General features: G+C 41.2%; 1 protein-coding gene across 7 annotated transcripts in view; it reads left to right on the top strand.

Annotated features, from left to right (window-relative positions):
• Positions 1-22,366, top strand: part of Ccdc148 (coiled-coil domain containing 148) — a 376,894-nt gene that overhangs the window by 190,110 nt on the left and 164,418 nt on the right. For all 7 annotated transcript variants that reach the window (XM_008842508.3, XM_029568022.1, XM_029568021.1 and 4 more), the window contains 2 exons: positions 1,864-2,002; positions 3,709-3,915. In XM_008842508.3, the coding sequence (XP_008840730.2) occupies positions 1,864-2,002; positions 3,709-3,915 (346 nt within the window). The remainder of the gene's footprint in view (positions 1-1,863; positions 2,003-3,708; positions 3,916-22,366) is intronic.

The raw sequence follows: 22,366 nt of genomic DNA, 5'->3' as shown, positions 1-22,366 counted from the left end.
GGTTTTTAAAATATTGCTGTAGGCAAGGTAGCATATATATTTTTAAAAAACATTGCATCTCACCACCTCCTTCTATTATGCCTGGAACTGTGGTGAAACCAAATCAAGGATTGAAAGAATCCATTCTTTTTGGATTTAGAGACATCTGGAACAGACATTACATTGGCTAGCATCAAGGAAAGCAAAGCCTCAGCTGGGTGTGTTGGTGCATTCTCATGGTGGCAGTTCCTCAGGCAGAGGCTGGAGAATCCCTTGAGACCAACCTGGGCAGCATAGTGCAACTCTGTTTCCAAAAGAAGCCTCATCTGCAGTTATTACCACTTGGGTAGAACTTGAACAGTTCCAAATTCAGTAGACTCCATGATTGGCTACCTATGTGTTGTGACATTTTTTTTTCAGTTGAGCTTTTAAAATTTCATACATTTCCCACTCAAATTCAGACCCCCTCCCCCATCCATGCTTCCCCCTATCACCCCACCGAACCCTATGCACTCTGCCATACATGCTGAGTCCTATTCATTCAGGTGTTTGCACCCAAATGTCCTTCAGTGTAAATGCATCCACTGGAGTCCAGTCAGCCCATCCAGTGGTCATATGTAAGTCATACTCTCCCTCACTCAGCAGAAATCAGTCTCAAATAGTTCTCAATCTAGTGCTGGCCTGCCACCTATTTCTCACCTTCTCTTTGGGCCCTTGTTTAATTGAGCTGACACAGGTCCTGTGTTTGATGCTACTGCTGCCGCAGGCTCACTCGTGCAAGCCTCCAGTGACCTGGAAGCTTCTACCTCAGGTGTTCATGAACCATCCCTGGCTCTTACAGTCTTTCTGCCTCTTCTTCCGCAATGGTCCCTGAGCCATGGGTGGGTGAGGTTCCATATAGGAGTACCATCATACACTCTACAGTCTCTTATTCTCCAAAACTTGGCCAGTTGTGGCCTTCTGTGTGTATCACACTCTGATGAACATGGAAGCTTCACCGGTGAGACTTGAGGGGTGCATTATCTCTCTCTTTACCCCTTATTCCACTATATTCCATGAGCCTTAATTGTAGAGGTTCGACTACAGATGTGTCACCTAGTACCAGGCATCTCCCAGGTGTATGTTCTCTGTGCCTGACCAGATGTGCAACTCTGCAGTAGCCTCCATCTGTTGCAAAAAGAAACTTCTTTAATGAATGCTGTATGGCATGTTTGTTACTCTAGGGAGGTTTCTTTATCTGGCACTGTGTTCCCTACCAAGCAGCTCCTAGGTATACATATGCATTAATGTTCAGACACTCTATGTGCATTTCTCACAGGGTTTCTTGGGCATCACTTTTCCCTCTAGGTTTTCTAGCCCCCTAAGATTCATTCATCTCTACTCATATGTTTCCCATATGACCTCCCTCCTCCCTCCCTCCCTAGTCACAGTGCCCCCATTATCTCCAATACCTCCTGACTCCCTCCATCTTTCCTCTCCTGAGTTCCCTCACTCCCCCACACTATGATCCCTTGCATGTCCCTCCCTCCTCTCCTCCCTGCCAATTACTCCCACTTTTTCTACCTCCCTCAGGTAACATCTGTTTCCTACTACCCCCTTTCAGGTTGTTTCTTTTCCTTTACCTTCATGTATCCTTTGCTTTACCTGGCTCCTGGTGTTACATCAGAATTTATATACTCACATATAAGGGATTGATACTACAATCCACAAATGAGTGAAAACATACGTTGCTTGCTTTTCTGTGTTTGTGTTACTTCACTTAGTATAACACTCTCTAATTCCATTTACCTGCAAATTTCATAATTTTATCTTTTCTTACTAAGTAGGACTCCACTGAGTAGATGTACCACACTTTCATTGCTGTGACATTTTTATTACTTCTAGAAACTTGCAACTAAGTGAAGAAGACCACTGGATTTACCAGACTGTTTTAGATCAGTATTCTGGAAATCTCCTTGGCAGAAGGACTCTGTATTTGGACATGTTACAAAGATATTTTCCCCACAAATCTAGACATGATTTGGTGAGTACATCCCTTTCTTCCTACGTGCTGGTGATCTGCATGGTTTAGTGATCCTTAATTATTAAGCTAAATATATATCTTTTAAATAGTGCTCTAAACATTCTTCTTCCTCCATTAAAGAAGATAATGCAATAGGCTGCAGACCTGTGTAGGTCATTTTTGAAACCTGTGAACCAGAAGAAGGTGGGGGCCTGTCTGTAACCACTTGCCTGAAGACCTTAACAGTAGTTTCCCAGCTGGCACATGACCCCCATGTGTTTGGCCATCACCAGTTCACCTGCAAAGATTCTGTCACATCTGGATCTTGTCCCAAAGTGGAATGCCTGCCTTCTACCCATAGAGCCTGCCACATATCAGTTCTTATAGGACTCGGAAAACCAGTGCTTTCACTGCACAGTGTCACTAATCTCTCCATCACCACAGCTTTGCCTGACTCTCACATGGACCTCAGAGACCAAAGGCACAACTGAAAGGTTCCTGAAAAGGAACTGAGAAATTATTGTTTCATTCTGTAGTGGGCAAGACCACAAAAGCAAGGACGTAGAAGTTACTGTGCTGCCAATTAGTTCAGTAGTAATTCATCTGATAACACACATGTAGCAAGCTGAGATTTAAGTTTTAAATGAGCTGTGCTAAGAAACATTGTACACTGCAGTTCTGCAGCTGTTTCAAATTAAGGCATGAATTTTACACATACATGTATTTACAGATTATTTTCTGTCAGTCTTGTGAAAACTCAGCAAATGTGAGGATGAATGAGGAAGTCTTTAATGTCTGATAAAGGGACTTAGGTAAAGGTCACACAGCCACCTTCTGTCATCCTTCTTATCCTGTTCAGTTCTATCCCACTATATTTATTCTAATTCTGGTCTTTGACAGGTACCTATTATTTAATAAGCAACTCATCATTATTTTAAAAATTCATAATTGATTAAACAAGAGGTCTATTTTTATTTCCTACCAGTTCTATTTGCTTCTACAGTTAGTGTCATGTTTAACTTTTTATATTTTATTGCTATTGATATAATAAAGATTTTTGCATTTACTTCCTACATTGAATTGATTAGTATGCATTTCTGCATGGTGTATGCTTTCTTTCATTGATGTTTGACAAATGTTAGATATATTTTTAGCCTTATAGAACAAAGCTAAGAAGTTTACAGAATGGATTTTTGTGTCTGGCTTAAGTGAGACCATGGTCTGTCTGGTTCATCATGTTCCTGATTAAGTCTACCATTACTTTAGGTGGGTCACCCTTGTCCTTCTTGTTAACTTCTTTTCTAAACTCTAGCCATGTAGAGCTTTAATAATATGCACAGGTGTGGTCCATTCTGGACAGTACTCTCATCTTCAGAAGACAACTTTGTTTGAGGAATGTTTCAGAATCACCTGCCTGGACTTTCAAACTCCTCAGGCTCCCTCTTCCCATATTTTCCTGGACGTTGTGCTTCCCAAAGCTGAGCTTCACTCTTGGAAGAAGCATCTGCTGCCAGAAGGAAGGAAACCAAGGAATTAAGTGGCTTGTTCTTAGATGCCAGTCAAATACAGGCTCTGAAAACAAGCTTGAACCTTGTTTCTGGTATTGTTAAGATGTTTGACCCTAATTGTTTGAAATCACTCCTTATAATGAATTTTATTCATTTATAACAATGACATAAAATATAGGCCCATCTCAGAATGCTAATCACCATCTGTTACCCTTTTAGGTAGAACATGAGAAATATTGTGACCGATATCGTTTTACTAGAGAGCAGCGAAAAGTCCTGATAGAAAATTGGAATAAGAGCAAGAAGGACTTTATACAGCAGGCTGTGCTCACTCTCCTTGAGGCCTGTGCAGCTCATGAAATGGAGAGCACACTGGCTAAGGACAGGAAAAGGCAACAAGAACTGTGTGCTGCTCTGAAAGCCAAGGTAAGATGCTGCACGGAGGATGCTTTAGTATTTGGGTGTGTCCATTAAGAATCTTCTTTTCCTTTGGCTCAACTCTGACCTGAAGTTCAGTTCTCTGAAAAGCCCATCTTGATTAAACCTGTAAATTTGAAACATAAGAAATTGCAATTCTTTTAGGTTAAAAAATAACCAGCAAAACAATTTCATAGAGTTCAACTTAAAGTTACAGTAACAGGATATTAGTATTGGAATTATAAAAGTGATATCTAACACCGGTCATGGGTGCTGCACACCTCAGCAAGGGACTGGAGGAAACTGGTTAATTCTGAGTCAGACTTGTGGACTTCTCATTCATATTGAAGATAAAAAACAATCAAGTTAAGAAGAAAGACTCATATGGAGACAGGGGGCAATCTTGATGGGCCATGTGTGGCCCTCCACACAGTGTGGGGGTGTAGATGGCACTTTCCTCCTCCTCGGGCCCAGGGAGGGGGCCTCTATATGCTTGGAAAGCTATTGGAAGGCCTGAGTACTGTATATGTTGCCCACAGACAAGTACAGAGTAGCTGCCTCAGTGGCAGAAATGGAGGTATGAGCCGCTACTCTGCTGGGAACAACTGCACTTTCCTCAGCAGGTACAGACCAAGGCCTAGAGGCTGATGTAGCTATGCCCCCTCAGAGGGTTGGCAGGGTCCATTATAACACACTGTGTTCAGGCGCAACACAATGTAGTAATCTTGGTTTATTTAAGCTCATGATGGTATAATAAAAAATTTCATTCCCTTAATAGAAAAACCTGGAAGACATTGTGGTATATCAGTTAATAGTATATAAAAACAAATGCCTCTGTTTCAAAACATTAGAGGAAAATGTTTGCTCTGCATTTTTTTTTTTTTTTGAGGCAGGGTCTCCCTGTAGCCCCAGCTTGCTATGTAGACCAGGCTGGCCTTGAACTCACAGAGATCTGCTTGCATCTCCCTCCCAAATGCTGGGACTAAAAACGTGTACCACTACATCTAGCTTACTCTGCAGTTTTTAAAAAGGAAAGATTTTTCTTCTCACATTGAATAAGTTTAGAAAATAAAAGAATTGAGGTTTCATCTAGATCAATCTACCACAGGCTACAGATCTAGTGCGTGTTTCTCATCCATTGGAGGCTGATAGGAAATGCGCAGGGTCAGGGCTGTGGCAACGTCTTGTACGCCTAGTCAGTCCTGGTTTGCTCTGCATGCACTGTCTTGAGCCCTTGAACTATGCTCTAAGTGATAGTTTCTATGTAGTGTATTGACCTGAGGTCATGTAGTCAAGTTAAGTGTGCTATAGGATGAAGTTTATTTATGTACACATCAAGTAAACATCAGGATCTTGAGATGTAGAACACTCCTGTGATTCAGAAGGCTGATTCATGACTCTTCTCAATAAATTATGCCCCAATCATTCATAACCACTTTTTTTATAATTGGTAATATTTTTATTAATTTTGAGAGTTTCATATAATATATTTTAATCACATCCAACCCTCTCACTATCTCCTCAGATCCAAACCTACCTCCTTACCTCTAAATTTCATGTCCATTTTTATTTATTTATTTATTTATTTATTTATTTTTATTTTATGTGTATGAGTGTATTGCCTGTGTGTATATAAGTGCATCCATGCCATAAAATGCCCGTGGTGGTCAAAAGAGGGCATCAGATTCCCTGGAACTGGAGTTACAGACAGTTGTTAGTTACCATGTGGGTGCTGGGATTCAAAGAATAACAGTCAGTGATCTTAACCTCTGAGCCATCCCTCCAGTCCCACATGCCCATTTTTCTAAACCTCATCAGACCAATTTGTGTTGTTCAAATACTCTTGGTGTGGGTCCATCCCCTTGAGCATGGTCAACCACCAGAGGTCACATCCTTAAAGGAAACTGACTCTCCCTCTTCCAGCAGCTGTCAGTCACCAATAGTGCCTCAGCTAGGTGTGGGACTTTGTGCCCACCTCCCCACTTCATACTGGGATTTTGTCTGGCTTTAGCTTGAGCATGTCTTATGCACACTGTCACAACTGCTGTGAGTTTATGTGTGTAACTCCCCTGTTATATGTAAAAAAAAAAAAGTTTTGCTGTAGTCGTTTACTGCCTCTGCCTCTTGAAATCTTCCTACCCCTCTTCTGAGATGTTCCCTGAGCCTTGGGTGGGGGGTGTAATATAGGTGTTCTTTTAGGGATGAGCACGCTACAGTTTCTTATTCTCTGCTTGTACACTGACCAGTTGTGAGTCTCTGTGTTAATTGCCATCTTCTGAAAAAAACAAAACCTGTTTGATGAGGGTTGAGAGAGTCACCAATCTATGGGTATAATTATAAGTCATTAGGAGTCAGTTTAATACTATGTTCATTTAGCAAAATAATAGTAGTAGCTTCTCCCATAGGGTCTATGAACTATCTAGCTATAGGTTCTTTGCCCCATTGATGGTGCTTGGTATAGGTTCCATCTTGTGGAGCTGGTCTTAAATCCAAAACATTTATGCCTCTATTGCACCACTGGGCATATCTTGCCAGGACAGTTGTAACTGTACTTGCAGAGTTCACTGTTAGTTACAATTGATTATTATTTTTTTCTTCCCATAGTTTGCATAGTATCTTCTAGCACCATGAAAGTTAGCTAGGAGGGATGAAGCTTTGAGGTCAGTACCAGCTTGATTTCTCAATGTTCAATGATTCAAATATGTTGTGCCTACAGCAATAGGGTCGTACTATCAGGTTCTGGAGGGTAATCAAGAACAATGGTAATAACCAGTAATGTTTGGAGGTCTATGGGGTCCCACTGGTCAACAACTCTGAAAGAATTAACCCTTTCTTGGTACTGGGTTTTTATTTGTTAGTCTGTGGTGTTTAGTAGGAGCATTGTTGCCCTGTTATAGGGTAACTCCGTTTAAAGTTTTCATATATGTATATGTGTATATTTTAGGACGTTTTTACAGTTGTAAATTTCCATATGACTTTTTTAAAACATCTGTAGTATTAGATATCCCTCCTTTTATTCCCTCCTCTTCTCTGTCCGTTCTGCCTCCCATCTCATTTAATCATTTCTGTTCCGTTAATACCCTTTTCCCCTTTCATATCCCTACATTCTATCTCTCCTCTCTTGAAAGCCTCCTCACCCCCATGGTCCTGTCTTTGTTTCCTGACCTCTATGGGTATTCCAAATGAAACACACATATCTAAAGAGCCAAAGCTAGCATCAACATATGAGACAAAAACACCTAACACTTATCTTTCTAAGTCCTGGTTACCTCACTCAAGATGATTGTTTCCAGCTCCATCCATTTACCTATGGATTTCATCATTTCACAGTGGTACTCCCTGGAGGCTGGGTGCAAGCTGTCACACACACCTCAGGTAGAGGTAGGTAGAGTGGTGGCTAGTCTGGAGATCCCTTCCTGGGATCAAGGTCCCCACTGGGGTTGAAGTCACAGGACACCACTCAGTGCCTGGGCAATATAGTGGGTCGGGTGGTTGGTGGGTGTGGGGATGGACTCTGGGGGTGCCTACCTGGTAGGGAGACGGGCTCTTGGAGTACCAACTGGGGTCAGAGTTGCAAGATCTATGTGGCTTCCCTCCCAGTGGCATGGTGGTTTAGTTGTTGGCAGATGTGGGGAATGGGTTCTAGAAGTGCCTATCTGGAGTACTTCATTGTATTTACGTACCACAATTTACTTGTATGGTTTCCTGATTTTTGGTATTATAAACATAATTGAACATGTCTTAACATACATGCTAATTTCTTCTGGATTCTTAGGAGTAGAAGAGCTAGGTCATAAGTTTCAGGTGGACTTAGCTGTAGTAAATATTGCTAAAATAGTTTTCTAAAGTGGGTATACAAATTTACAGCCAACTTCCTTTGCTTTATCTTTTCCAGCATCATTTCTGCCAATCTCTAATTTAGCCAATCTGGTAACCTCATTATGGTTTTTACTTGAATTTAAAATAAAATCTTTGGAGCTGGGTGTGGTGGCACATGCCTTCAGTCCCAGCACTCGGGAAGCAGCCGATCTCTATGAGTTCAAGGCCAACCTGGTCTACATAGTGAGTTCCAGGCCAGGTGGTCCACATAATGAGTTCCAGGCCAGCTGGGAATACTGGGGGACCCTATCTCAAAAAAAAAAATTGAATAAAAGAAAAAAAAAGAAAGAAAAGGAGGAAGCAAAACAAAATAAAATAAAGTCTTTGAGAATCTTGGAGAAATGCCTGCTCAGGTCTGGCCCATGTTTCTCTTAGGCTGTCTGCTTATTTGTTGTTCATCTATATGTTTACATATTTCACATACAAATTCAGTTTCTTTTTATTTTCTCCCAACCCATGGCTTATCTCTTTACTCTCGGTGATTTCCTTGAATGTTCAAAACTGTTAGTAGTATTTTTGTCTCAGTAGTTCGTTCCTTTCTGTTATTGAGTCCATGGCATAATCTGTCAGTTTGGTTGTGTTAATATTTCTGTATCTAGTGTTATTTTGCTTGTCGTTGGGTAGGAAGCTTTAGGCTTTCTTGTGACCCTCTGCCTCTGAGAGGGTCTTTTGACTCACTTCTGTTCCCTCTCCTGTTCTAGACCGTCACTAGACCCCTGCCTGTCAAGGCAGAAGCACTCTGCTTTCCTTGTTCCTCTGTGGTCTCAGGCTCACCTCTGTCCCTGGGCCTTGGGGATCAGACCTCCTCATGATCCCACTCATTCCTCCCACCACAGTCAAACTGTCTGATGATCTTCAGTGGTTCTTATGGGGGCTGGGGGCACACCTTCCTTGCAACACTCAGAATAGAGGGTCTCCTGTTCCCTTCCCAGCTCCAGAGGTCTGCACTCATGCCCTGTGGCTTTCCTGCCCTTCTCTAGGCCTCCAGCTTTTATCCCAGTTTTTATTAATACTTTTATTGAGTTTTTGTGCATTTTATATAATAGATCTTATTCAAATTTAGACCCCCTCCCCTATCGCACCCTCTCTTAGCGCCCCCTCCACTGGATTTCATGCATATTGTCATATATGTTAAGTCCTGTCTGGTCAGGCTCTTGTACCCAGATGTTCCTCCGTGCAAATTCATCCACTAGAGTCTACTCAGCCTATCTAGAGTCACTCCGATAAAGAAGATCTACTCTCCCTCACTCAGCAGTAACCAGATGCCAATAGTTCTTTGGGTAGTGTTGGGGTCTCCTGCCCATTTTCCCAGTTCTACGCTGAGCTTTTGTCTGATTGAGTCAGCATGAGTCTTGTGCAAGCTGTCACCTCATTACAAGTCATATGAACAAGTTACCAGTGGCCTGAAAGTCTCGGTTGCCTTATGTTCATGCACCAGTCCTGGCTGTTAAAAATGTTTTCACCCCCTCTTCCACATGGTTCCTGAGCCATGGGTGGGTGAGACTTAATATAGGAGTCCTATCCAGAGACATGTACTCTGCAATATCTTGTTCTCTAAAACTTGACCAGTTGTGACCTTCTATGTGCATTGAACTTTGTTGTATGAGGAAGCTTTGCTAGTGAGAGTTGTGGGATGTATTTGTATTCTCTCTACCCCCCATTCCACTATGTTCCATGAGCCTTAGGTGTAGAGAGTCCACTGTAGATATGTCACTTAGGACTGGGCATCTCTCAGACATATATTGTCTGTGTGTGATCAGTTGTGGAACTCTGTAATAGCCATATGTTGCAAAAAGAAGCTCCTTTGATGAGTGATGTACAGTATACTTGTCAGGGTGGTAAGCAGGTCTGAGGCAGTTAGGTTAGGAGGCTAAGGGCAAGGTGGGGGTGGGGACAGCCTGTGGAGGGTCTAATAAACTATGCTAGAGGACTAAGCTAGTCTGGGTTAGGAAACTAGTCTAGAGGTCTGAGGCAGAAGAGCAGGAGTGGGCCTGGGCTCAATGCTAGAAGGGGGACAGAGGGCAAAGAGAAAGCAGAACTGCTCAGGCTGCAGGGGAATCGAGACACAGTGGCTCCCCCAGGTCTTTAGCTCCTCTGAGGCACACCTCACTGTCATCAGAGGCTTTCGCTGGATACCCTGAGCCCAGTCTTCCTTGTGGGCACTCTGAGGTCTGTGCAGCAGAGCCCGAGAGTATATGCCAGTTCTCCCCATGTCTGTTGCTTCTGTAGGTTCTACGCTTTCACGCTCTGCTAAATCACTCAAATGCACAAATCATTAAAATGTATCAATTCATTATAGAGTTTGGGCTGCAGTCTTCCTGCTCACACACACAGTGGGCTTATTGTCGTCAGGTGCTCTGCTGCAGGAGAGCTACTTCTCATGTCGCATCTGTACTTAGAGGCCCCTGTCCTTCCTGCGTTATTGCCCTGTAATCTCTGATGGGTCTGTGAAAAGTTCTGATGTAGGTGAATCAGCTTTTAAAATTTTTGTTGTGAAAGTAGGAGTGGCATTCTTTCCAACTTCTATACCTAAATGGAAGCTGAGAGATCTTAATGAATGCTACTCATCAATATTTTATGTGCCCTAATTCAGAAAGCATTGACTGCAAGTGGTCACTGTCAAGGGTACCCACCCAGAGATTTTGTGCCTAACAGGACTCCTTACAGAAGAAAATGAAACTCCAACCTGTGAGGTGGGAACACAATGAACGCCAACCTGAGAAGTGGCTGGCTAGTCAAAGGGAATTGTGCACAACTCACTAGGCACCTCTTTCGAATCCAGCTAGCGATCGGGCAGCAGAACTGCCAAGACTACAAGAGTCAGCATTAGCCACCTGCCAGCTTTAGTTATAGCGGTGTCAGGACTGTCTAAAGAGATCTGTGCTCTTTTCTCCTTTATGTCTGCTTCCTGCTTCCTTTGCTTTTCTTTGGGTTCTGATGGTCTAAGGGTCTCTAAATGCAAAGAGAAGTCATCTTACAATTACAGAGGGAAAAAAATCCTTTGATCTACTAGAACTGAACACTGATTTTGAAGGGAAAGTGTGTTTTAAGACATACAGTTACCATTCTGCTGAAATTTGATCTGGTGACAAGAGAAATGTCTGAGTCGGGGGACAAAGATATTGGCATTTTGATTATTTCCTGCATAGCATACTGTACAGTATGCCGGAGGGGCTACTCAGAGCCCCTGTTCAGCATGCTCTCTATAGGATCTGTCTCTGCATTTTCTGGTAGTCTACTCGATCTCAAACTTGGAGGTCACAGAGATGGCCAGCTGGGATTAGAGCTGGGACTTAAGGAGATGGCAGTGTGTAGTCTCCTGAAAGGTGTGGTCACAGAAGGCTGCTGTGATTTGGGTTTGGTTTGAGTGTGTCTCTCAAGGTTTGCATGCTGGAAACTTTGAGAGGTAGAAGGCTCCTTCAGAGGTGGGGCCTGGTGGAAGGTAGTTAGATCATGGAAACAGGAAACAGTACCTGGGATGGGATTAATGCTGTTCCCACAGAGTACATCTGCTCCTGTGTGAATGTGCTGTTTTAAACCCAGGCTTGTACCCTTCTGCATGCAGTCTGATCTGTTTCTGTTTCTCCACTATGAGGTGAAGCTGCCAGAAACCCTCACTAGCATGCTAGCACCATGCTGTTTGGACCCTCTAGCCATCAGACTTGTGAAACAAATGAAATTCTTTATAAGCTTGGATATTTGTCATAGCAACAGAAAACAGAAGAGCAAATGAATATCTGAACTTTCAGGAACGAACCCTCTAAACGGTAAGTGTGAATAGAAAGTAGAGAAATGGGAACAGAAAACTGTGGTAAAGTCGATTCTATATCCTAGAATGCTACTATCAGAATTTTTCTTTCTAATGAGAAACTGAGGCTCAATAAATTATAGCTGGGTTGAAAATATATTATAAAAGGAAAGAGATAAATCTGTAAATTGTGCAATAATTTAAAATATTAAATTATGCTTGCAGTCTTTTAATGTAGAAGAAAACATGAGATTTATTTCAGGTCATCATTTTACAAGTCTGCAAGCTGAGTCCCGAGAGATGAAGTGACTGCCGAAGGTTCACGTTATCTCATTCAACTCGAAATTTCAGTGCTAGCTCGGCCCCACACAGGCTTGCATGCAAGAATACTACAAAATAATAGAAGATATTTATTAGACAGCTGGCCCCAGGTGTGCCATATATTAGACACACAGAATGTAGAAAAATATTGCTTCATTGCATCATAAATTTGACCTTTTGAAAACTAATATGCTAACTACAATAAACATTAATTAAACATTTAACCATAATTTTCTTCTTAGCCTTAGAGTTTGAAAGGTCTTATGGGGGGGGTCATTTAAGTGATTTGTGTTTTTCAAAGAAAAAGTATTAAATGAATTTTGGAATAATGAATGTATTATTTTTTTTATCTGGCATTCCATCAGTAACTGTTGCAGCAAGTGAAGGCAGGTAGGCTTCTCACCAACAGGATGAGGAGAAAGGGGAGGAGCACAGCGCTCATCTCTCTTGCTTCCTCAAAGCCTGCAACCCCTGTCCTGTGTCCAGCCTAGGGTGCTCTGTTAGCTGTGTGCTCGATACCTTCACATCCTGTCTTTACAACCAGGCTTGGGAGGCTTCCCAGAGATGTCTCATAAATGACATCTTTTGCTTCCACGTTGAGTGACCATGTGCTGATGTAGAAAAGACAATATCCTCTAACCTCTTATGTTTCCTGGGTAGTCTCAGCCTTGCCCTTCACCTGCACATTCCTTCTGTGACTATCCAGAGTGGTCCTGCTCCCTCACCTAACACCATGCACCTACATGCCCAGACTCAGTGACAAACATGTCTAGTTATCAAGAAAATTATGTCAAATCATGAGGGGTCAAATCACCCCTCATGCATTTCTTCCCACTGCACATCTTTCTGCTCTTGGTAGTGCCCAGCCTTCCTACCCAGGCTTCCCAGGGCTGCATGTGCAATGTTCAAGTCCAGTCCTCCCTAACATTTACAACTCTCTCCCATCTAATACTGGACCCTGTGGATTTTCCACTTTTCTGTATTCTTTATTTTTGTCTCCCTTCCTCTTTTTCATGTTTTCCTCAACTTAGAAACCCTTTCCTATCCAAAGAAACCTTCCCTTGAGTCCAAGTCATCCTTTGCTCCCAGGGAGTCCCTGTCTCTGCCCTTTCGTTTGAAATCAACCCTTTCTACTGTGTTGTCCTGGTTCTGCTGACATCTTTAGTCCTCTGCAGTCCTCTCTGCTCGAGGATGCAAGCAATCATACGCTTCCTAATCTGTCAGAGCACTTCATCTCCATCCTATTGCTCCCCTCGTGGTTTCTCTTTTAGTCACTCACCTTTCACATCCTTTGCTCCCTCGACTTCTATTACTGAATTCCCAGGGTCATGTCTTCTTTCTCAACACCTGTCCACTTCCACCCTTGTGTCCTCCAGGTTTCTATGCTGGCTCATTGCTCTTCTTGCTTTACTTCATTGACCCCCAAGTACCCTTGTGACTTTACCCAAGTTTATGTTCTGATTTCTCTCAAATACTTTTCCAAGTCTAGCAATATACACTAATTATATTAACTTTAGAAGTCTCCAGGTGCACCAAGCTCTGTATCGAAAATGGAAATCTTGGGTTTCCTGTGGTAAATTTGTGCCTCTTTCTTGAAGCTTTGCTTCTTATTCTCCCCGCCCTCATATTCATTTGATAACTTTGGAAAATTTTCTCTCTTAACCCTATGGCCTTTCCTTTCTATCCTTGGGCCCTGGCCTCTGTTTTTAAACTATTGCATTCTAATGGCTTTGCTTTACCCTCTGCCCTTTTGATGTCTTTCCCTAAATTGCAGACAGAATGTCCTTTCTAAAATTTAATTCAGAGCCTGGAATGGTGATGCAGACCTGTAAATCCTAGCACACAGAGGTGGAGGCTTGTACATTTCAAGTTACCCTGGGCTCCATAGCAAGACTCAGTCTCAACAAACATACAAACAAATAAGAGACAATTCAGATTACCAGTATTTACTTACTTATTTATTTATTTATTTATTTATTTATTTATTATTTAGTTTTACCTTTGTTGACTCTTCAGCTGCACACGTTTGCTTATAATAAGAGGCAGGCTCCTTGGTAGGTTTTCCAAGGCCTCAGTAACTTGGATGCTGACACCCTCTTTACCTTCCTTTCCTGACATCCTCCAGTCTCTACAATTTAGAAATGCCAAATCACTGTGACCCACTGTCTTTCCTCCTGTCTCCGTACTGCACCCTGTCTGTTTCCTGGTCCTGTGCCCTTGCTCTTGGTGGTGCTGACTTTGCTGGAGTGCTTTTTCTTGCCTTCTTTTGCCTGGCTACATCTTGCTCATCTTCAAAACTCAGCTCAGATGTCTGCTGCAGAAAGACTGCATTGAGTCTATGATTAGAGTTCATACATTCTTTGTTCTCCTTAATCCCTGGTACATAACTCTGGCTTGCCAGTAATTATGATTACAGCACACTGAAAAAAAACTATATCAGCAACATAACTACAAGCAGGAACCCCATTTTATTCATCTTAGTATTATATAAACCTCTCCTTTCCCCCAATAGATTTTTCAGTGTTTGGAATATGCTATATACTCAGTAAATTCTGTTAAAATAAAGTGTATAAACTGAGGGCATATCCTCCCTTCTTCACAATACATCCTGATACAGTGCTGTTTTCACTGCCTTCTTTCTACTTTATTTATGGGGAAGCTTGCTGCAGAAACAAGTATATCATGTGCAAAGTCATTAGAAAGCAGAGCATAAGACTTAATTATCAACAATGAATACGCTAAGATGTTGGAAGTAGTTTTAAAAATAAAGCTTGACTACTTATAAAACTGGGGTGTATCTCAGGCCTGACTGGAATCACTGGGCATTGGTGTTCTGGCCCTCACCTAGTTTCTGTGCTCCTAGTTCCCATTACTAGCTGACTGATGACCTAGCCATGAACGCTAACAGTGATAGAAATTAGATAATGTCAGGAACTAGACAATGGCTTTGGAATAAGCATCATTTGAGCTCCTTCTCCATATTTGTAGCCCCTGAAACTATCAGTTTCCTCCACCACCTCTTTTTGCCTCCTCTTGCTGTTGGAGAATAGCCTTGGACTTGGGTTCCACCAGTCAGCTATGAAGTACCCAAATCCAAATGGAGAGCTTTCTGAGTTTAACTTCAGTGATGATGAATAGCTGATATCAGACTGACTTTCATACAGTAATTAACTGTAAAACTGGATTAAAATGTTTAAAATAGTTTTGGTGGGTGTTTGACAACCAGTGAATAGTGAGATCCATGAATTAAACAGAACTTTGAATATGAGTGCATATTCACCCTGCATTTCTTCATAAGATCATTTTCTTTTTAAAAAAATATTGTATTTAATATTATTTTTATTTTTATGTGTATGTGTATTGTTTGCATGTATGGAAGTGCACTCGTGTCATGCAATGCCTGGGGAGAACAGAGGGCCTTGGATTCCCTTGGAACTGGAGTTACAAGATAGTTGCTAGCCACCATGTGGGTGCTGGGAATTGAACCTGAGTCCTCTGCAAGAGCAGCCAGTGCTCTCAACCACTGAGCCATCTCTCCAGCTCAAGACCATTTTCAACTTGAAATAGAGAGGCATATAACAGAAGTGGAGGGTAACAATGTTGATAGGAGACTTTCGGTTTCCTAAGGCAGCTAGGGTTTAGGGAAGAGGGTACTTACATACTAAAGAACATGAGTGGGGAAAAAAACCTCTAAAAGGAGTGTGATAAAAAAACCTGTAGGTCCTTTGCTAACACACAGGGTGAAATGTCAAAAGACCAGCAGAGAACAGCTACTAGATGGCTGGGAAGTGAATAGGGATTTCATAAGTCATAGAATAATTTGAGCGGGTTTAAATACTGAAGTTCTAATCTAACCCAAGTAGGAGGCTAAGAAGCAGAGAACTTTAGTCAGAACCAGAGCCAGCCTATAAATCTCAAAAAGCTACCTCCCTTCCATGACCTACTTCTTCCAGTTAGAACATACCTCCTAACAGTTCCAAAGCATCCTGAAACAGCACCATCTGGGGACCAAGTTTTCAGACACATGAGTCTGTGGGGAACCATAACATGGTCCTCATAGGAACTGTGCTGCAGGCACAGAAGACTTTACCTAGATGACTCTGTAAAGAGTTGGCTACAAAAACATGTCTACTAGCCATGTGTCTAAGTGACCATATGCAGGGGAAAGGGTGCTTTTACCAGAAAGTAACCATCAATGTTCGTAGATGTCATTTACTGTTTTTTTTTTTTTTTTTTTTTGAGGCAGGTCTCCCTGTAACCCTGGCAGGCCCAGAACTCTCTATGTAGACCAGTCTGGCTTCGATAACACAGAGATTCACCTGCTTCTGACTCCTGAGTGCTGGAATTAAAGGTGTGCATCATCAAGCCCAGCCTAATGTCATTTACTTTTACTTAAATTTCTGGCATCATCTTGGGGGATGCTTCCTTGGTAGATGTAGTAATTGCTTCTTGAGTGTTAGTTATTCCCACATAATATACTTCCTTGATCAAGGTGGTGGGGGTGGAAGGGGCTGGGTAAGAAACAGACCATAACTGGAGAGCTTAGATGTCCCATGTACCACGTGAATTAAGGTTTCAGTAGTTTTTGCCAACTTAAGGCATTTTCTCATGACTGCCTTGGCATGGTTTACTGTGCTATGTACCATTGCCATAATTAGTATTAGCAGTGATCCCTGCATGGTACTCTTCCTTGTAGTCTCTGCAGTGGGGGGCATTCACAGAGAAGTTCCCCATGGGGAAGTATACATATATAACATTGAAAGAAACAGGAGAGCACTGAAGAACCCTAGGCATCCATTCCAGAATGTCTTTGGATACAGCAGCAGTTAACATTTCATATACACAGCTACATTGCACTGTATGTGGCTCTTGGCAGGTAGCTAATTAAAATTCTACAGGGTTTAAGGACTTGATGAATCTATGTATTAGTTCCAAGTAAAATATTACAAGTAGTCTGGCTCTTAAAATGTCTTAGTTTTTAAAGCATATTTATCTGCATTGAATCTATTTTATAAAGTTTAAAAGAGACTGTATGTTTTAATGTTCTTTATAAGGAGAGCCTTGTATTTCAGTGGCAAGTCATAACAATATTTCACAAGATGTTTTGCAATTGATGATACTAGGTCTATGATATAGATGTTTGCAATTTTACAGTGACTGTGTGCAGTAAAAAATAAGTCAGCTATAATATGAAGTGCTGGATAATTACAGAGGGAAGTCACAGCCTGGATCGGAAAGCCAGAGTTTTTTGATGTCTGTTAAAAATAAATTCATAGCTATTTAAATGGAATCCTAAGTGTGTTGGTAGACTAGAATATGCAATCCCAAAATAGGTCCATACCTCTTAAGTTAGTTGATTTTCAGCAAAGATACAAAGCTAAGTCAATGGAGGGTAGTATTATGGAGAATGAATGATGTGAACCAGTAGCTACTCATGTCACATATAAATGAACCTCAATACATATCTCATGCCCTTAACAAAAAATAATTCAAAATTGATCATAGACCTCCGTGTAAAGACAACATGGAACAATCTTTATGATCTTGGGTTGAATAAAAGTTTCTTAGATATGGTAATGAATGTACTATCTCTAAAAGAAAAAAAAGGATGAATTAGTTATTCTCAGAATGATTGAAAGACACAAGCAAGACAACAAAAAGATAGGCTACGCACCAAGAGAAAATATTTGCATATTTAATGTCTGATGAAAAAATTTGATCCAGCATTTATAAAAAATTAGTCCCAGCACTTGGGGGGCAGAGGCAGGTGGATCTTTGTGAGTTTGAGGCCAGCCTGGTCTACATAGCGAGTTCCAGGACAGCTGGGGCTACAGGGAGACCCTGTCTCAAATTCTCAAATATTAATGACAAGAAAATAACAATCCATTTTTTCTCATGTGTATGTGTGTGTGGTATGCATGCATGTGCATATGCACATTCACATATGTAGAGGTGCATGTGTATGTGCAAGGGTGTATACACATGTGTTTGTATGAATGCAGAGGCCTAATCTTCCTCAATGGCTTTCCACGTTACTCATTGAGATGGGGGTCTCTCACTTGTACCTAAAGCTCACTGATTTGGCTCATCTGGCTTGCCAGTTTGTTTTGGGGATTCCTTGTCTCTGCCTTCCAAAAGCTAGAATTACAGCTGGACTACCACACCCACTCCACATTTACGTGGGTTCTGGGAATCCACATTCTGTTCCCCATGACACTTTAGACACAGAGACATCTCCTAATATGATCCAATTAATTTTTTCATTAAATTTATTTTTATTTTATGTGTATGAGTGTTTTGCCTTCATGTATGCAAGAACCTGTTGTACAGTGTCCGTGGAGGCCTGAAGAGTACGTTGGATACTCTGGAACTGGAGTGAAGGACAATTGTTAGCCACCATGTTGGTGCTGGGAATCGAACCTGGGTCCTCAGCAAGAGACTCCAGTGCTCTTAAACACTGAGCCATCTCTCCAGCCCCACAATCCAATTTTTTAAAAGGAAAATATTTGGCTACTTCATCAAGGAAGCTATATGGCAAATGAGACCTAAAAGATATGAAATGGCATTCATTATTATGGAAATAAATATTAAAACCATTTTGAGCTCTCAGTATATACCCATCATAAAATCTAAACCAAAAAAAAAAAAAAATCTGACCATGTCAAAAATTGACAAGGATATAGAACAATTGGAATTCTCATACATTACTGATGAGGAATGTGAAAGGACAGTCACTTTGTGAAATGTCTGGATAGTTCTTTATACTGTCCAACACACATTTATGTATGATCCAGCAACCCACCACATTGTGTGTGTATCACACTGCATTCTTACATATGAGGTGTCCATTGCTGGTCTCTCCCTAAACCTCTGAAAGGAAGAACCCATTTTTAATTCCCATTTGAACCACTAATGGCTAACACCCATCCTAATCCATAATGAATACTCTATAAACACGAGCTTTAACCTGTAGTGTGGGAAACTTGTTTTCCCATGAATGTTACCTGATAATCTACTTGTGTTTCAAATCACTTAATCTAGCTTTGATGCTCATGATTTAAGTAAAAACTGCATTGTAAAATCTATTGATGGCATCAACTTAGTTGATGTGTATTTTAACAGTCCCCATCGTTTCATAAAAGTGGAGCTCACTGTGGCTTCTATATATTATTTTACCAAGTAGACATTCAAAGAAAAGATCTGTTTTTCACAATTGCCCATTTGCCTTGGCATTGTTATATTGGGTAATCATTAGGCCCTAAGTGAGGGGATAATTGGATAGAAAGATTCAAGTCCTGATTCCTTGCTCTTACTCCAGAGGACATGGAAAAACTTTCATCAAAAGAATTTCAAGGTCAGTATTGACAGCTTGTAAATGTCCAGACAAAGATTACCTTTTTAACGTATCATTTATTTTCATAGAGCTCTCTGGGAAATAAAAAAGAAATTAAATCAATCATTTATTAGAGGAAATCTCTGTTTTGATACCAATGACATTCAAGTACATTCTATCTAATAGAATGGTCAGTGCTCTGAATCATGTCCTTTTGGTGTTTGTTATCAGGCTGGTTTGAGCCAAAATGAATTCCCATTAGAGAATTTTCAATGCTGACTACTTGAGAAAAGACCCATTTTTGAAAACATCTAAAACAATGGCTTTCCCCATATCATCTCATTGTAACAAATGTTTCATTTGGCTATAGTGGCTTGATGCAAGTTCTTTTTCTGTGAATGAGAAAAGCAGCCTAGTGAAGGAATAAAGTTGAACAAAAATGAGAAAAATTATCCGTCAGTGCCTGAGGCATTTTTAATAAAGAGAGAATCAAGTTTCTGAGCGTGAAAGAACCTTAAGAGACAGTTAAAAGTGATTCTTCTGGGCTCTGTGCCTATTTCTTTACTTTTACAAGAATGGAATTTGTAAAAGCCATGTGTTGAATGCCTGAGTATTTGAAAGTGACATAAGTTGCTTGTTACTAATATATCTGATTATTACAAAATTATGTTTCTTCAAAAATAATACAAATCATTTGTTTACTCATTCAATAACAAACTTTTTACATCACCACCATGTGTTGGACATGGTGATAGGCACCAGGCATTAAAAGGCAAATAAAACATTCTCAGCAATCTTAGCTTCCTGTGGAAGAGACAAGAGACAGACATGGTTGGTTATGGGAGAGATATGACAAAAACTCTAGGAACACAAAGCAGGTATGGAGCCTACCGGGGCAGAGCTGCAGTAGTCAACACTGGAAGAGGCAGCTATTTGAGCAATATCCCAAGGGATGTTGTCAGCTTGGTGCAAATGGTGTGGGAGGACATTCCAGCACCAGGAACTGATAGCCAGTCCATGAATCAGAAACGATGTGTCAGGGTACAAAATGGTTTTCTGTTTCTTCTTAAATTGTAGTTTAAAGAGTAACAAGAGACAAACTAGAGAAGTGCTAGATCTTTCAGGGCCTTGTGTCCCTATGTGAGGGACACAGAGATTTATAGAGAGAGAGAGAGAGAGAGAGAGAGAGAGAGAGAGAGAGAGAGAGAGAGAGATGGGGAGCCATTACAAGATTTTAGTAGAGGAGGGACAGGTATAAAATGTCTGATAGCTTGAGTTGATGAGAACAAAGATGGCTTCTATGAAGACAGGGCTAAGAAAAGTCAGACGTCCATCACCATAATCCAGGGGGAAACGGTGGTGAGGGTAACAGAGAGAGAAGGCACAGAGGGATATTTAGAAAATTAAATAGACAGAACTGGGTATGGGAGAAGAAAGGGCCAAAGGTGTCGTGTTTCTGCATGGAAGGATAGATGAATTTACTCACACAGTGAACATTTAGTGAGTGCGGAGTATATTTTAGCGCTCTTCTGAGTACTAAGGAGAAAGCAAGGGAGAGGAACGAAAATCCCACACCTCATGGAGCTTAATTTCCACTGAAGTTAAGACAACTTATGAATTAAATAAGCAAAATCTGTGTGTAAGAGAGTGAGTGATAAGAGCTAGGGAGGAAACTATTAAGCAAAGAAAGTGATAGAAAAGTCAGAAGAGGAAGAAGTTTAGTAGTTTATATAGACTGGAAAACTTTGTTGAGAAAATGACATCTGAGGGAAAAAATCTTGACAAAGGAAAGAGAGGAAATATCTAGGGAAAATACAGTCTAGACAAAAGGAACAGCAGGCACAAGGGACTTTCAAGGATAGCATTTCGATCATGTAGTTCGACGAGCAATGGATGACGTGATTTTACTTGGTCTAACAGATTCCTCTGGCTGTTGGTTTGGAGTAAACTAATGGGACAAGGGCTAAAGCTGGAGGACCATTAGGAAACTTTTGCAGTAAGCTAGTCTGAAAGTCAGCACATGATGTATACATGTACAATGGCAGATGCACTACAGAGTAGGGGATCCCAGCTGCCAGTCTATTGTCCTGCCCACATGTCTCCTCAGCCTGCTGCCATCCCTTGGCTCCCTCTTCTCTTTGTTTTACCCCAGGGTCTGTTCCATACTGCCACTTAATGTTTCCCAGAGTTATCCCCCCAAACGATCTCTTTTCCTTACCCACTTGGTACAGCTCTGCCCTACCTACAACCCCTCATCACCAAACTTTTGTGACAATGATTTCCTTGGTTTTACCATTGCATAAGCATCCCTGATCAGTATGTTTTTGTTTGGCCTGTGTCTAAACTTTTGTGAATGGAATCAAATAGCATATTATAATGTTGTTCATGGCAATTTTTCTTTAATATTTTGTTTTTTGTGCTGCCATATGCCACAATTCACCAGTCCATTTTGCTGGCAATTTTTTTTTCTGCTGTTTGTTTTTTGAGATAGAATTTCTCTTTGTAGTCCACACTGGACTGGGACCCTTTCCATTGACAGACATTTGGGTTATTTGTACTAAAGGAACCTTGTATCAGGTCCTTATATGAGCTCCTTATTACACACCTTTCTGTAGTATCTATACCTGTAGGATTTCTGGCTCATAGGTGATGTGTACCTATGACTTTGCAAGGTGTTACCACACTTTCCTCCAAAGAGATTGTACCAATTCACGTTTATACGACAGATATAAAAATTCCCTTTGTTCCATGCCCTTACACCTGTTTCTGTTGTTTTCTTTTGTTGAGACAGGGTCTCACTGTGTAGCATTGGCTGGCCTGGAACTCACCATGTAAACCTGGTTGGCCTCAAACTCACAGAGGTCCACCTGCCTCTGCCTCCTGAGTGCTGGGATTAAAGATGTGCGCTATCATACCCAGCTATATCTGTATTCTTTTCTAAAAAGAGATTTTTAATTTATTTTTATTTTATGTGTATGAGTGTTTTACCTGCATAGATGTAAGTATATGATGTACATGCCTGATGCCAGCAGAGGCCAGAAAAAGATGTGGGATCCCCTGGAAATGGAGTTTCAGACAAGTTTTAGTCACCATGTGGGTGCTTGGAACCAAACCTGGGTCCTCTGGAAGCACATTAAGTGGTCTTAACCAATTAGCCATCTGTCCAGTTCCTATATCTG

The sequence above is a fragment of the Nannospalax galili genome, unplaced genomic scaffold, assembly GCF_000622305.1.
Source record: "Nannospalax galili isolate Female #2095 unplaced genomic scaffold, S.galili_v1.0 scaffold640, whole genome shotgun sequence".
Taxonomy (NCBI): Eukaryota; Metazoa; Chordata; class Mammalia; order Rodentia; family Spalacidae; genus Nannospalax; species Nannospalax galili.
The sequence above is the reverse complement of the archived record's forward strand: the minus strand, read 5'-3'. Positions and strand labels throughout refer to the sequence as shown.